General features: G+C 37.5%; 2 protein-coding genes across 5 annotated transcripts in view; both read right to left on the bottom strand.

Moving 5' to 3' along the window:
• peli1b (pellino E3 ubiquitin protein ligase 1b) overlaps positions 1–1,223 on the bottom strand; it is a 40,734-nt gene extending 39,511 nt beyond the window's left edge. For all 3 annotated transcript variants that reach the window (XM_059359383.1, XM_059359381.1, XM_059359382.1), the window contains exon 1: positions 861–1,223. The gene's annotated coding sequence lies outside the window, so the exon portion shown is untranslated. The remainder of the gene's footprint in view (positions 1–860) is intronic.
• Positions 1,224–11,228: 10,005 nt separating this feature from the next.
• abch1 (ATP-binding cassette, sub-family H, member 1) overlaps positions 11,229–17,399 on the bottom strand; it is a 34,140-nt gene continuing 27,969 nt past the window's right edge. For both annotated transcript variants that reach the window (XM_059359779.1, XM_059359780.1), the window contains exons 19-20: positions 17,058–17,162; positions 11,229–15,182 (exon numbers count right to left, since the gene is read on the bottom strand). In XM_059359779.1, the coding sequence (XP_059215762.1) occupies positions 15,076–15,182; positions 17,058–17,162 (212 nt within the window). In that variant the 3' untranslated portion in view covers positions 11,229–15,075. The remainder of the gene's footprint in view (positions 15,183–17,057; positions 17,163–17,399) is intronic.

The following is a 17,399-nucleotide window of genomic DNA, read 5'->3' as shown; positions in this document are numbered from 1 at the left end:
CATTGGTCACCACCATTTGCTGCAAGTTTCCTGATTAATCATCACATTGACAAGCACACAATGGAAATAAGGCCTGGGGCATCCTGGTGGAGCAGATAGAGTTAATGCACGTCTGTCTTTACTGTGACATTTCCAACACGGGGAAGGGAAGTCAGAGAGATCCCTATCGGCAACAATACTTATCACATCATCACTTACCAGTACAGAGAAAGCGAGACAGAGAGAGAGAGAGAGAGAGAGAGAGAGAGAGAGAGAGAGAGAGACTAGTGGAAGGAAGGGGGTGAGAGAGACACGGGGGCAGAATGAGATGGAAGATAGAGAAAGAAGGGAGGGGAGGAAAGTCATTAACTGGCAATCAAGCTTTTGTAATGGGAAGAGTCCGTGCATTTGCTTAATTCCTTATCAGGCAATGTTCCCTTTCTCACTCACCCCCTCTCTCCCTTTCTGTGACAGGTCAGCCTGCAGACTGGAAGTGATGTAAACTAATACCTGCATCTCTGAAGCCTACACACACACACACACACACACACACACACACACACACACACTAGGAGCTTTATCTTTATAGGGCTTCTGATTTCCACTGAGATAGAGGCAAAACAGGTGCATGAGTATGTGCAGCACACTTGACAAAGATCAGCAGCTCTCTGCAGCTGCAGCGCTCACAATAAAAGCCCTGTGGTGGCTTACCTTGCCTAGTGCATGGACGATACTAAATGTGGTAAAGTAACGTTAGTAAAGAGCAGTCACAGAGCCAGGACAAAGCAGATGATGGGTAATAATAGGGAGCACTGGCTACGCTGAATTAGCCTAACGTTGGTGTGATTATTAAGAAATGTCAGGTGTAGAAATGTACTCACTGCGATATAAATAATGAAGTCCTTTTGTTGTCTTCAGTGCTGCTAGCTTCTCCTCCAGCTGCTGTCTGGCTTTCCCCCAACTTGCTGAGGTTAGCAAGCTAGCTAACACTCCACCGGCTTAAAAAAAAGCAATTTCGTCTTAATTTCTCCGCTCGCGGCTGGTTTAACGGCTCGAAAAAAAGTAAAAACCGTTAAAAATGTAAGCCGATGAGGACTCGTGTTGTTTGTTGTCCTCTTCCTGGAGTTGTGAATTATAAATGCTCACCGTGAGTCAAAATATCCTCGTTGTTTTATTTTAAATGACAGCCTCTCCGCGGTGTGCTGTCCTTTGTTGTGAGCATCTCAACGTAAACACGGAGCTCAACCGTTCTGCCCGTTCCCTGGCTGTGAGCGTACGCTGTGGGCGGAGACAGCGTCACCGCAAAGGATTCTGGGATGTGTAGTCTCACTCGCTGCTAACTAAATGACTCAAATACAGGTGCACAGGTATTCTCAAACTCATTTTGCTTATGGGGAAGTTGCAATGCCATAGTATACATAGTATAAAAATAATTTATTGCATTCAAAATTCTGCTTTTGTGTACATGGCCAAAACAATGCATGATGCAGCTGTGGTGAATTTATTTGACCCTGATGGAAAAGTATTTTGCTTAAATACAAGTAGAATCACCACTACAAGTTCTCTATTATTTCTCAACTCCACCCTAAGTGAACGTACTATATTATGAATTCAACTCAGTTGTAAGTTACATCAGAAAAATACTGTCAGCATGGAGTGGTGTCAGCTCACTGATGTGAGTATAGGCCTACTGTATATTTATAAGTAAACTCAAGTGTTAAGACATTTTACGTAAGTGGAATTTCCAATTACATTCCAAACTACATATTTCACTTCATCATAGAATAGTTTACAATCAATCATCATCAATCGTCATTTATCATTAATTTTATTGTGTAATATGTATATTGATAGATAAATACAAAAATACAGTTTTAAATTATGAAGTGTGACAAAACATTCCTAATCTGAAGGGCAGAGCCTAAAATCCCAAGGCCACGGTACTTGAGTAAATATTTTGATGCAGTCCACCTCTGGGTGAAATCAATGATCACATCTGTCAAACACAAAGTGTTTGGATTCTACACAAAGCAGACGGCTTCATGAACTCACCTTGAACACCAGAAAGACCTTCAGCAGCGCGTCTGCCTCATCGCCTCCATGTTGAACTTTAATGTGAATCTGTGAGATTTGGGCTCCACAGACACGCGTGACTCTCTCCCCCTCATATGCTCTTTCATGCTCACTTTCATTGGAAACACCTGACATACTGTGAGTGCTTAAATTTTCAGCCTCGGTGGACCCAACTGGAATGAAACAGGGCTTTTAGAGTTGTTTCTGCCTGTGTTGTTCCTATCTCAATCTTTATATTTATCTCCAGCTTCAAGATTTCTTTTTTCTCTTGTTTCTAGTTTCTTAGTTTGTTTTAAAAGGCACCTTTGTATCATTCAATGTGATACAGCATCTGCATTATATTGTTTTATTGGGTACAAGGTGTTAAGTTTGCAATAAATATAGTGCATAAACTCCAGCATACATTAGAAATAGTAAGTCGACAAGCAAGCTTATAAAAATATTTTTTTAAATGCAGGAATGTCAGCATGTTTACATAAAAATCTTCTCTGTGGAAGTCATCACATTTGTTCTTATTTTCTATTAAAATATTCCCCCTCTTTCTGTAAGGAAATCTTTATGTCCTTCATCCACACCTGGATCAAGATCGACAGCAAAAACGAATCACATGTTCTTGACCAATGATCCTAAAGTTCCACCAGATCTCACTGAAATCTGTCAACTAGTTCTTGAAATAGCCTTGAGAAAGTACAAGCCAAAAACTACCACTTAGTTTTAAGTCCAACATTCTTTTTTTATATAATTTATTCACAAACAGACAATGTCATACATTTAGTTATAATAAAACCTGTGATTAATGTTTAGAACAGCCAAAATAAGCATTTTGCAACACAGTTTTCCAGCAATGCTTTGAGCAAAAACGCGACCCCATGACCTCTTAAAGTTCTCACCTTCATCATATGAAACTATGAGGGGAAACTAGTTCAGTGGCCCATGCACAGCGACCAAAGAATAAAAGACAATCAAGTCAGACAGGTTACAACAAATGAACAGCCACAACAATAACTAGAGCCTGATGATTTGTGCTGATATGATTTTTTTTTTCAGAACATATTATGCAGAAAAGGCTTGGGTTGACTAAGAAATGGTTTCATATAACCATTTGTTTTCTTTTTTTTTTTTTAATTGACAGCAGTTGATACATGTTTATTTAGCTATTTATTTCCATCCACATTTATAGAATTGCTTGAAAATGCAATATATTGTCCGAATAATGTTAAATATTGTATAATAATGTGAAATATATTATAATAAATGTATTTGTTGCAAGAAAGCAGCCTTCTGAATATCTTTGCAGAGTCATATCGGTGCAAAAGTGATGCACAACCCATGTGGAAGATGTCTATTTTCATTCCAGCTCAAAAATTCATTACATATCTGCCATTTCAGTAATCAGTGAATTTCTACCCTTTGAAATCGGGCTTAAACAGTTACACATGTATATATTCCAACATGGCATTTATGTAGTTAAGAATCCCATGTAGCCTTTAAATAAATATCTAAATAAAGTGCAGTATTATTTCAATCTTGAATATAAGTGATAAATTAATACATAAATGGGCAAATAAAAAACGTAATAAACATACAATTAAACCTTAAATAATCAACTGTTGAAACAAACTTATGTCATAAGAGCAAGCTATATCTCAGAAAACATTTGCAAGTATCAAATATCATTCAGAAGTTTCACAGCTGTAGGCAGAGAAAAACCTTTAAATCTTAAGTATAAAATGACCTTTCTAATCCAAAGACTTGAAGAATCCATCCCAGATGTGGAGCAAACAATTACAACACAGCTCCAGCTGTGTGTACATAATCCCTGGAAGATCAGTTTTACCAGAAGGCCTCCAGTTTGTGAGTGTATATATAAGTGTGTGTACTGTATATGTGTGTGTGTGTGTGTGTGTGTGTGCCTGTATATAACTGGTTTGGAGTGTGAGATGACTCCTTCAGTGTAAGAACGAGTGGAAAAATCAGGTGAGGCAGGAGCAGATTAAACAGAAACGTCATGCTAATCACACACTCACACACATGTGCACATTGAGACGGACTTATTTTTACACTGCTGAGATGCTGTAAAACACACACTTAACGTTTGCTAATAAAATACACGCCTGCTGCTGCGCTGAATGCCAGAAGTGAGTGGTGGGCGTTGCAGGTTGAAGCGTTTCCCAATGAGCTGCAGAGAAGAAGACTCTGCCTTGAAGAGTGAAGAAACATAAGAAACCATGTGTGCCTGTACACACACACACACACACACACACACACACCTTACATAATCTTTGCACACATTATAATCTGTGTGTTGAACCCTCCTGTTTACGTTGGTATGGTTACCGCACCAACACCTCTCCAGCAGACACACCTTCCTTTGATTCTGCGGGTGAAGCCGCTGCAGCCGGTTCACTTCACTGCTGATGGATGTTTTGACAAGTGCTTCTCTTTCCAAGAGCCAATGGGGCTGCACTTCTGTGTGAAGCTTCAGGAAATGATGAAAAATGTAGAGCCACACACACACACACACACACACACACACACAGAGGGTCTGATTACAACACTCAGGTACAGGGTGGATCCTGGCTGCACTTGTGTTTTCACACTGTACGAATCATTGCTTGAGTGCAAACCCATGTTAGCTCTGAGAAGTTTATGTAATCTGTTGCAGACATATTCTTTTCTAAACTTGCAATGAAAATAATTCAACATTTACAGCACTTCTTTTAAGCGCTTACCTAAAATAGTCAGCAAGGTGTATTATCATGCCACTGTGCAATAAAAATATTGTTCTGTGTAATGGGGCAATTCCAACTTTTGAGTCGGTCTATATTGTATATATTGTTCCTATTTTTTTTAAATTTCCTCTTATTTGAAGTGTGAATACTTTTTCATATTTCTTTGTGTTTAAATGTATTTGTATATTTTATTTTTTCAAAACAACAAGAGGAAACACAATAAAAAACAGGCCAGTTAGCAAAAATGTCCCCAAGAAATAATTTAGCAGGGTTTTGTTAGTTGTCATGTGTTATGTTGAGTTCGTAGTGCGTGTGTGTGTGCGTGTGTGTGTGTGTGTGTGTGTGTGTGTGTGTGTTTAAAGCCATCAGTCTTGGGTGAAGTTTAAATGGTGTATGGATGAGAAGAAGAGGAGGGAAGAGAAAGAAAAACCGTGGGGATGAATAAAGCAGGAGAAACAACAACATTAATAATAAAGATAATAATAATAGTAATAAAACCTTCATGTTTAAATTGTTAATACTTTTATATCTCTTCTGGTTCATATTGCTTGTTTACCATTTATTATTATTTTATTAATGCTTATTTCTATTTTTGCTGCTGTAACACTGAAAATTTCCCCGTTGTGGGACTAACAAAGGAATATCTTATCTTATCTTAAGTACAAAGTGTCATATCATAGTATTAAACATGAGAAAATAGAAAATATGACGCCCTTATGTCTTTTTGTTTTTGATTCAATTCAATTCCATCAATATAGCCTATGTGAAAAAATTGGCTGGGTAATTTCCAATTATGTTACTGATACTTTGATACAAATTCCTAAATCAGGTATTCAAATTTGGTTTTAAATTACTTTTTCAATACTCAATGATATTGAGGCAAATTACGACAAAACTGAACAGCAGCAGTTGACGTATATATTACGTCCAACCAAGTAAAAGTTAGTTGTAAACTATTTTGGAACTTGTGTCATCACTTTTGATTCTTGATTGCAATACAATCTATAGGGGGAGGAGCGTTGGCTGCAGTGCAGCTGCAATATGATCATTAAAACATTTAAATCCACACTGTTATCACAGATGTAAAAACTAAGTCTGTTGGCCAGTGTTTAGTTAAAACTACGCTGCTGCTGTAATCTAATTGAACTGGAGATAAAAAAGTTGGTCTGCAGAAGATAAGATTGTTTTTGATGTGTCTTAGTTTCATCCTCATAATACTGCACCATAAAACATTTCCATGGCTCAGATTAGACATTTATAGTTTAAGCTTTTTGCAGAGTCCAGTGCAAGTTACTGCAGCTCCTGGGTTCGACAGGAGGCAGGTCTGCCACTGAATGTTTTCACAGAGATTGAACTCTGACCTCAGATTTATGAGAAAATCTGTTTAGCAGCTAGAACACCTCCAACTGATTTAAAAGAGTTTTCAAGCTCAAAAATGCTGCTATTTTTAAATAAAGTGGATCCAAAATAGCTCATATTGTCTTTCAGAACTTATTTTGGCTCCTCACACAAACAGATCGTTTTTTTTGTGCACAGACTTACTATGATGTAAGTGCCCTAAATCTCAGCAAAAGCATCTGCTCCGGTCCCATGTGATGCTGACAGTGGACAAAGTGTGTGGGATTGCGCTGAGGGCAGACTGTTCTCGGCAAGCATTTTATCCTTTGTTGTTGTTGTGCGATAAGACCAAAACATAGCAACAGCTGGGCCGCGTTCGGCCGCACATGGGAGTCAGGAGGGCTGCGAGGAGAAGTCTTCACCGGTGTGACAGGATTATGTGATAGAAACATGCTGTGCTCATGCGTAGCCAAATATTAAATAACACTACTGTCCCGCGTTGGAGGGGCCGGGCCGAGCGGTGTTGTCATGCTGTTATGGTGACAGTAACCATGCACAGGATAATGTTTACAGAATGTTTAGCATATCACAAAGCAGGCACATAGGGTGACTAGACCAGATGAATCAAGTGTGTGTGTGCACATTTTTAACTGACTGACTGACTGGTGTGTGTGTGTGTGTGTGTGTGTGTGTGTGTGTGTCCTGCAGGCTGTATTTGATTAACAAACTAAAGCCAATTGCTCATATTGTGAATGGATGTACTGTGGGACTGCTCCACATTACTTCATTTCCCTACTGAAAGTATTATAACTCTACAGTTACATTTCTGCGTGTGTGTATGTGTGTGAGTGAAAATGTTTCTTTATATGTTACAGTCAGAGGTGGGATGTTCAATAAGTACATTTTCTCAAGTACAATTTGAGGCACTTGTACTTTACTTGAGTTTTTTTTTTCATTTTGTGTAACTTTATACTTCTACACCACTACATTTTCGAGACACATTTGCACTCTTTTCTAATTCAGGTCGAGATTTAACAAAAAAACATGAAACATTTAAAGTAATTACACATTTTAAACCTCATAAAAGTATATTAAAGTTGTTAAAATAGGCCCTAACTTGACAGCAGTGAATGCTGCTTACATTATTGCATTTATAATAGTAATAATACAATAATATATTTAGAATATATATAACAATCTGAGTGGGTCCATTCTGCATAACAAGTACTTTTACTAAAGTTTTGAATGCAGGACGATGACTTGTAGTGGAGTATTTTCACAGTGTGGTATTTGTACTTTTACTTAAGTAAAGGATCTGAATACTTCTTCCACCACTGGTTGCAGTACTGTTAAACACCCCAGATGTTATTTTGCAGTAAACGAACATCATGGTAACAGCGTTGCTTAATCGTGGTGTGAAAAGTCATAATCTTTTCTATGTGCACCTGCCTGCACGCATCAGAAGACACAGGCTACAACTCATATCTGGCAACCTTGAATATATTGTAAACTGGTTATGAGAAAGTAAACATGCCAAGACAAGAGGGGGACAACTGGCAAGATATTTTTCCATCTCAGCTGCTGGTTGCTCAGCTGGCTGTGCAGCTGAGATGAGATAAACTGTGCTTTTGCAAAATGAGACAATAGTAAATTCTGTGTCCAAAACACAATGTTTGCAGCTGCTTGAAAAATGAATTATTAGCATGTTGGTTTTGTCATGGTTGTTATCAGACATGCGACTCAAGTCATTGGGTCCAAGTTTAAAGCAAGTCACAAGTAATTTTGTCTAGGACAAGCCAAGTCAAGTTACATCTTATGCTAACTCAAGTTGAGCCTTTAGTTAAGGCAAGTCAAGTCCCAGCATAAAACACAATTGTTAAATAGGCATTTAATTTTGAGAAAAAATTCTCAAACAGGATCAACATTTCATCAAAAGTAATGTAAGTTAGAAATTGGGTTTCAATGTATTTATGTTTGCAGTAATATGATTTTACAATTTAGTAATTGTTAGTGATATCTATTAGTGATATCTATCATTATATCTAACGTTAGCTGGCTATGGAGGTGTGAGAGAACGTTAGATACGTTAGCAAAGTTTCATGTTGTAGTAACGGGCAACTTTACTGAACATTTTAAATGTTTTATATTTTATAGTTGAAAACATGAAATAAGTGACGAGTCTTTCACTTCCAAGACCATGTCAATTCTCAAGTAATTTAGTTTTTTGGCAAGTTGAGTTGCAAGTCATCAAAACAACGACTTACTTTGGCTCCAGTCCAAGTCACAATGAGTCAACTCCATATCTCTAGTAGTTAAAGTCTTCTTCTTTTTACAAAAACATACATTTCTAGTCGTTGTGTGAAAGTTTGTAGATTAATGTTTTTTTTTTAAGTTTTGCCACTTCCTTTAACTCAATAGGATTTTTTTCAGTTTCTTAACTCTCCTTCACTGTGGAGCCATGTAAGGAAGGGTTTTTTTAAGAATTCAAGATAACACAGGGTGAGTAACTGATATACAAGTGGTCATTTTAAGGGTGAAGCATTCTGTTAATGCTTGTGTTACTATATACGTATGGGAAATTTGCAGGCTCTCAATTTTTCTCAGAGCACAAAACAACTTTGAAAGTTTGATGTAATCAAAATTAAAGTGTTCATCTGGTCAGGGTTTATTGATCGAGTCCAAGCTAAAAGGATGAAATCATCCCCTAAATACTGTATATCATAGCCATTATTTCCACATAAACAACTGTATGATACTCTTCTTACTTTGTGCTCGATTGTTAGCCGACACCACAGTTCAGCTGAAGCCAGGTTTAATCTCAACTTTTCCAGAACAATAAATTATGTAATTGTTGTAAATATAATCACATGACGTGCTGCAAAATGATTAGGGGGAAATGTAAACCAGATGTAGACAGCTGTAAATTAGGTTTAACTCTAAATGTTACTGGAATTCTCCATTAATTAAAGTTTGAGAAACATTGCAACATCTGGATCAGTTTCATCATGTTCTTCTACCATGTTTAATCTCGTCCTGCCTTTTGATTATAATTTAATGGAGCATTTTGTAATTCCGTCTATACCAGGTTACATATATTGTGACAGGGACACACAGTGAAGTCCTGTGAGACTTTGGGTGTCACTGCATGTAATTACAGAGACACTGACTGTAATTAGCTACGGTGTCGTCACTAAGCTCACCAAACACTGTAATTGGCTGTGGACAGAAAACCAGACTCTCATTTCACACTGAACTGAAGGAGTGTTTTAATAGCAGCCTGTCAGTGAGGGTGGTATCTATTTTCCAGTGGTTATAACACGAGGTGTACCATGGCTGTATTTGAAACGTTAGACTCTTTGTGCAGATGATGACACACACAAAAGAAAATTGCTTTGGGAATTTTCACAGCAGAAACTGCACTCTTGTGCACACACCACATCTATGAATATATATCAAGAGACTCACACACAAGTATTGGGCTAATATTGTGTATTTAGAGGTTAATGCTGATGAAATTTCTCTCTAAATATAATTTAAAGTAATAATCTTGAAGATTTTCTTTCAAATTACTGTCTGTAAAGTCACTTTCTATCTCTAAATGAGGTAACACAATGGTGATTGAGCCTATGGCCTATGGATGAAAGCCCTTACATTTACAGTATTAAGAGAACTAGGTGTATGTGGCTACATTTGCAGGAAAAATTACACTTAGTTCACAAGTGCCCGTTTTCCATCACCCAGCAGTGATTGGCAGCCAGAGAGGGTGGGCGGAGCAAACACAATTGACTTGGCTCTAGTCACACCTACACGAAACCAGAAACAAATGCTTTAATTGCCTCTTTGCGAGCATAAAATGGAAGTAAACAGAAGCTGAATATTTTCTGGTCTCTGCTTTTGTTGCAAGTAAATAGTTAATATGTCTGAAACAAAAGCAAAGAAAAAAAACATTGGGTATAGGCAATGAATCTTCAAAAACATGACAAAAATAAAAAAAACAGCTGCAATTATTTCTTCGGACAAAGTTCTTTAGAACTGTGACTTTAAGGTTGAACAAACTCCATGACAATACAAAATAAACAAACTGAAACTTGATATATCTCAGTCATATGTGCTGCAGAGCTCCATTGTTCATAAATACAGGCCGAATGTCACACGTACATACGTGAATGCAGGTGAGTGACCATCGCCTGCTGAGACAAAATGTGACACAGATATAATTGGCTTGTTTGCAGTCCATTTGACAGCCAGGTGGGGTCAACAACACACAGATGCATGCAGAAACTCAATACTTCGGTTTTACACGCGTCTGGGAAGGTGTGCCCATTTCATCTAGTTACATGCATAGTGGCTTTTCAAAATAAACTTACATGTTTACAGGAAACTGTAACTTTAGGCAATAAAACCACTTCACTTAGGTTCCACACATAACTTCAGTCAACTACCAGTTACGCAGGTTGAGTCCAAATAACAACACTGACTCTTGGTTTCACATATGACACAAACACTGGGATTTGTTTGGCTTGCAATTCAAATAATTAAGCGTGAAGTAAATTAAGTTTTGCTGTAACCAGTTAGACAGTATGTGACAGCTTTTTGCTGTCATCAATATTTCTTGATATTTGACTCCAATTTAAAGAAACAATTTAGTGCAATACAAATGCATTTTATACACATACACCCAAGTGCAAATATGCACCCAAACAAATTCACATTTCCTTCACTAATACGTGCTCACACCACAGGAAGCATGAGCATGCAGAGACTGATTACCACCAGAAAAAACATGAAAATAACCCACGAGACACACATGCAGAGCATAGCAAGGCACACCCATCTGATACACACACACACACACACACACACAAAGTTCAAACAGTCATCACGGTGTGGATCTATTCCACTGAAGGCAGCGAGGTCATCATCATCACCATGGTAACAGGCAACACAGTGATGCAAGCGGGCATGATGTCATTGAATAAATCTGTCGTCCGTGGCCTGCGGGTGTTTTTGTAACCACAGGAATTGTGTGTGTGGGGGGGATTTGTACTTTTGGTATTGAGTAAAAATCTGGCAGTGCTCTGAAATGCACAACAACGAGACAATAGGGAGGATTACTCAACGAGGTTTATTCTTTCAAAATACATGAAAAGAACTTCATCAAAGCGTGTCTGCTATCACAGTGCATACATGTCACAACACAGGAGTGGAAATGCTTTTCATGCCCTTTAGGGAGAGACAGCGGAGGTAGTCGACTGCAGTTTGCAGCAGAGTGGAATTTATTACATTACGTGTGTTTGCATGAACTGAAGTACCCAAATATTAACCAGATAAAATGAAAAATCGGAATAAAATGTGTAGCTCTAAACCTCTCACCAGGCTCTATTGACAAAAACAGCAATTTTATACCTTATAAAATATGAGAACTGATGGCTTCCACTGCCTCAATTTTTCAGTTTTGTATGTTTGTATTGTGTGACTTTTCGTGAATCCACACTTACCCTTTACGCACCACAGTCACAAAATAACACAACATTACTAAAAGATTGAGACAGCAGTAAACCAGCAACTACTATCTTCTGCAATGCAATGTACAGTTTTTGTCAATGGAGTCTGGTGGCTTTGAAAAGAGCTTCTGTTCCCCAACAGAAAGGGCTGTCTGATGGCAAGTTAAAGCAGTGAAAATATTCTAAATATAGTCTACACTTAAAATGATCCTTTTAACCTGAATTAAGAAAACGTTAAAGAAGAACCTATTAAGTATTTCAATGTTAATAGGTAATTCACTTTCTTTAATGGGCATTTTAGACTTGTATTCAGCCTAAAGGCCCAAAAACATTATTAAGAGTTTAACACTCTAAAACTAAAACAATTTCCTGCATCAGGACGTCAAATTCCCATTTCAATATAGCTAAAAGTCCGATAGTAGTATAACTGCAGTTCATGTAAAGTGTCTAGATTTTCTAACTGGAGCATAGTACTTGTTCATTTCTTGAAAACGGATGTAGAGCACTTTAGATTAAAAATCATCACATTTAACAACCATTTATCAGGAAATTGTTCCCAAAAAAGTGTACTCACAATATTACCAAATAATGTCCATACTTTCACATAAGATGTGCCAATTTTACCATTTAAAACTTTAGAAAGGTACATTATTGTGTGATGGGAGTCATCAACAATTTCTGCAGAGGTGAAAATATAAACAAAGCTAATATATCCTCACAGTATATTTAACCAAAGAAAAACACAATGTCCCTTAATGTGCGAAAGAAACACTGATGAAAGTACAGCAGAGCAACAACAGCGACAGCAGATTTACAGCGCGGCAAACTCTCTCCTTCAGAGGATTCAACATCTAGCTTCACACACAGCTTACTGCACACATAACTCTACCATTAAGACCACAACGTAATCCAATTTAACAAACCAATCAGAGGGATTCACAGTCATTTATATTCATTATTTATCCTGCTAATGGACGCATGAATTCTTCAGTACATTAATATAACAGGGCATTACCGGCACTGCGATGCAAGCAGAGACACAACACATCTAATAACCACACATGCTGGTTAATGTGCGGAAAATACATCTCATACTCAAGAAATATTCTGATATATTAGTAGGCAGATGATTGTAAACATTAATAAATGTTAAAACGAGATTGGCACATGTGAGTCTGTAGTCTGCTGTCTTTTCAACTCTGTGGTTTCATTTTGAATGATGTCATTTGACTTACTTGCTTTCTTTGCCAGCAGCTAGTTAGCTTAGCTTAGCATATAGACTAGAGCAAGGGGAAGTAGTGAGGAAACTACTGCACCTGGACAAGAAGTTGTGATTTTTTACCTTTGCTTACAGAGCCAGGCTAGCTGTTTCCATTTGTTTGCAGTGTTTATGATAAGCTAAGCTAACTGACTGCTGACTAGCTTAATATTTAGTGTGGTACTGATTTTCTCAAACTCATGCCAAGAAAACAAAAATGCAAAATGTGGGAGACAGAGATCAACATGTCTTGAAATGAAAGTAACTGGATATAATTTAATATTAACAGTTGTGTTTTTCTATTATTTGTTTTTCTTGGCTAGCCTTTTGTAATTCACCATGTATTTCATGCTATATATAGATATCTATATATACTGTAAATGTCTATACAAACTCAATTATAATTGGGAAAAATACCCCACAATCTGTAAGATGGGCCTAATGTGTTAAAATACAAAATAATGGTGTGGAGTTGTATTTTTAAAAAATATATCTAAAATGAAGTCAAAGTACTCCTGGTTTATTATTTGTAGGGCTGTACAATAAAAAACAAAAATCCAAATTTTACCAAAATCTAAATATGGATTGAAATTCAAAATCAAATTGCAAATAGAGCAATATTTGTTAAAGGCAAAATAAGTGTCACAATGCTGTTCTGAATTAAGTGTCATGGAGCTACAGAGAGTTTACAAATTTTAATCTGCAGACGTAAGAAAAAATCTTTGTTTAGCAGAAATTACAGCAAAAAAAAAAAAAAAAAAGATAGAATAATAGGGCATTTTAAATATATTTTTCAATGAATAGGAAAATAACAATGCACAATAATAATTCCAATATCATGAATCATATCGCAAATGCAATCATGAAAATTACCGCCAAATTGTGAAGCCTTAATTATATATGTAATTTGTATAGAAAAAGGAGGAAAAATCTAACTTTTTGATCACCAACTGTATGGCGGTCCAGATTTCATAGTTATTCCTTATTTCTGGAATTCCCTTTTCCGAAAGTGCAGATAACATCTCCATGCCATGTTGAATGCCAAACAGCTCTACTGCTGTGTGCTTTTATTCTGTTATTGTTGGTGCAATGAATAAAGAAACATTCATGTAAAAAAAAACAAAAAAAAAACAGGACACATGAAGAGCACAACACACCTGACCAGAAAAATCTCTCACCCTGTCCAGCAGAGTGGAGACAAAAATAATTCGGTACCAACACTTTCCCCATCACCGGAAAAAAAAAACCCCACTCTTTTTTCCCCCCTCCCACAGTAGATGCAGGCACAAAACACAAGTTAAGGAGAACACCACCGACCTGAACTGAGAACGACGGTTTGCAGCTGAGGACTTGGTAACAACACGAGTCACCCTTCCTGTCACACACCAGACAGGACACACGTAAATCTGAACACAGGCTTAAAAAGCAACTAAAGAGACATTTCAGTGGGAAGCAGTGAGAGTTTCCTGGACAATATCAAGCGATCAAAACATATTCTGCATTCCCACAGCTATCCTCAAGTCTGCTGTTCGAAAAGCAGTAGAGAAAATAATTTTTTTCACATTTTCGTGTTGACATTTCTTTGTGCTGACACTCACATTTACATACAATTTCTTCTATAATGCAATATAAGTTAGGCAATGAATGCTGCATGGACAAAGCCATCGTTCCAACAGTTTTAGTCACCACAAAATCTCTCTATTAGCGTTAAGAGCGAGGGCAAACAGAAATAAAAAAGGGACCCTGAGTTGGAACATTCTGGAGGTGAAATTATCAACAAGCTGCACATAGAAATGAAATAAGCTATGAGACTAAACACTATCCTCATTTAACATTGACTATAACAAATATTCTCATTTTGTGCATATATATATATATATATATATATATTCTGGGTTTTTTGCACTTCTACGTGCAGCATTTAAAAATTTCCCCTGCACAGACCATAACAAACTGTTGCAGGATCAGGCAGCTGACCAGTGTGTGTTTTCTGTATGTGAGACGGATTATTTGGAGGAGGGAGACTGATGCATCGTCATCAGTACATTAAAACCACAGTGACTCCCTCCCTCCTCCTCCTGCTCTCTGCTGCCCCCAGTCCGTCCACAGACACGAGGCCCAGGTGAGTCTCTGGGCTTCACCTGACGGCTCTGTCCCCTCACTGAAGAAAGGTTTCTCCGGAGGGAGGCTGTCACGTCCTCAGCTTTAGGATGACCGTGGCCAGGATGAGGAAGAAAGTGTTCCAGCCCAGGGTGACAGCGAAGCCTCGCCACACCATCATCCTAGACAGACCCCAACCTGTCGGAAAGATTTAGGTTAATATTTATAAGAATATACAGGAGAACAAAGGTGGACACGCTGCATGTCAGAAGTCAGCTCAGTGTGTAAACAGTTGAATGCTAATGCTCGTCAAATGCTATCAGACATACAAGAAGTTTAGCAAAGTAAAATATAGTCTTAAAAGATCAATTTAACATTTTGCAAAAGAAGTATTCAGATCCTTAACCTTAATCCTCAACTTAAGGTACTATCACCACACTGTGAACCTGATCCAAAACAAGTAAAAGACCTGCTGAAAAAAAACCTTATTAAAAGTGATAGTTCAAAATACATTTATTTCCCTCTTACCTGTAGAGCTATTTAGCAATCTAAATGTTTTTTATGTGAACTACCTTCTCTCAAACATATACTACTATATGGCACTGAGCATTGGGTGCTCAAAATTACACATAACAAATCTGAAAAACTCAACATCAGTGTCTCTTTCCAGAAATCATGACCTGGTTATTTAAGGTAATCCAAAGGCTCTTGGGGTTTTCCAGCCAGGGGAACTTTATTGTAGCTCTACCGCAACACAACAACTAGGAACAATCTTATAATGCAATTAACAGGGACTTTTTGAGCTCCTATTTCAGAGTAGATACTCTGCTAGCTGCCGGTGAGTCTACAGAACTGTTTGGTCTGAAAACTTGTCTTGTTGTGAGCAGTTTGTAGGAACTATGTTCTTACTGCTACGTCATAAATTTAGTGAAACTGAACTGCAGACTGTTAACACCCTATTTTATACAGTCTATGGTTAACACGGAGGAGAGAGGGGAAGAATGTAAATAGTTTAATATGTATAGCATGTGGAGACCTGTTTCTCCTCAGAATTTATAACACATGGTTTTTGCAAAGTAAATTACCAAAGAATTCAACTTACATTTTCTATGATTGAATGGATTATAAATGTGTTATAATGTACAAAAGACATTTTCTCCCTACTTCTAGAGGTGCAGGACCTTTATATTTTGCAATGAAAAATACAGCCACAGTGAGTAAAATGTGATAGGAGCAAAAAATAATAATTGAGTATCAAATTTAAACTCCTCTCAGATTACAAAATCTCATCACTATATATTTTCAACTCATGGTCTTATCAAATGAGGACAGTCTGCAGCACATGTGGAACTTGCAGCAAAAATATTACTTTAAATATATTTTTAATATCTACTACTATCTACTTGAGTGTCACTGTGTTTTACTACTATTTTGGTGCATAAAGTTCATTCTAAAATGTTATTGTGGAAGTATTACAATATTATATATATTTAAATTCATTCCTGGTGCTGGAAACAGCAAATGAGATGAGATGATAACCCAGATAATATATCATACATGTTGTTATTATCTGGATACAAGCTGATCTAGTCTGCAATGAATGGAAACATGGAGCAAAACATTAATATAACAAATGGGACGAGACTCTCAGGTGGCAGTTGCTAAGTAAAAAAGGTTTCAGCTCATCCCCGAATTGAATTCTGAATGTGTCAACTTCTGCCGTGTCTCGTCTTCCACTCCATCTATACGATAAGGTTTTCAAACAGGAAACGGCTCCTCTGACTTCCTGTGATTGTACATGCGTGTATCATGTAACACGGTGGGAGCTCAAACCCTCGTCAGGTCTGATTGTTCGGAGACGGCGAGGTCGAGAGAAAGAGAAAGACTGGGAGACACAACGAAACCACGATACCTTACATCCCAGGAAGCCCAGTTTCACAGGATCCAAAGCTGATTAATGATTTAGATTGTGTGTAACAATGTGTGCACATGCATCTGACCTGAACACATGCTCACTGCACACCAGGCTGCAGCATTATGAAACTGATGAGTGTTGTGTAACGTGTACTTTACCTCTGTACATGATACAGCGAAGGGCTTCGGAGGCGTAGGTCTGAGGGAGAGCCAGGCTGACGTAGCGGAGAGGATACGGGATACACTCCACGGGCCAGATGATACCTGAAGTACAAGACAGCTGCTGTTAAAATACAGTTCGTATTTGAATGTTCTGTGCTCATTATGAACCCCATTAAGCATTTAAACAATATCTGGTTTCTCTTGTTTTTATCCTGTTGTTAAAGCTGGGTTTGCTGCAGATATCAACAAATACGTTTAAGATATTAAAGACATTTTAAAGACCATTATGAAAGCAAATCAGGAGCTATTTTATGTCTCTATTAGATAAAAGTACAATTA

The sequence above is a fragment of the Centropristis striata genome, chromosome 20, assembly GCF_030273125.1.
Source record: "Centropristis striata isolate RG_2023a ecotype Rhode Island chromosome 20, C.striata_1.0, whole genome shotgun sequence".
NCBI lineage: Eukaryota > Metazoa > Chordata > Actinopteri > Perciformes > Serranidae > Centropristis > Centropristis striata.
This window is presented reverse-complemented; position numbering and strand designations above follow the sequence as displayed.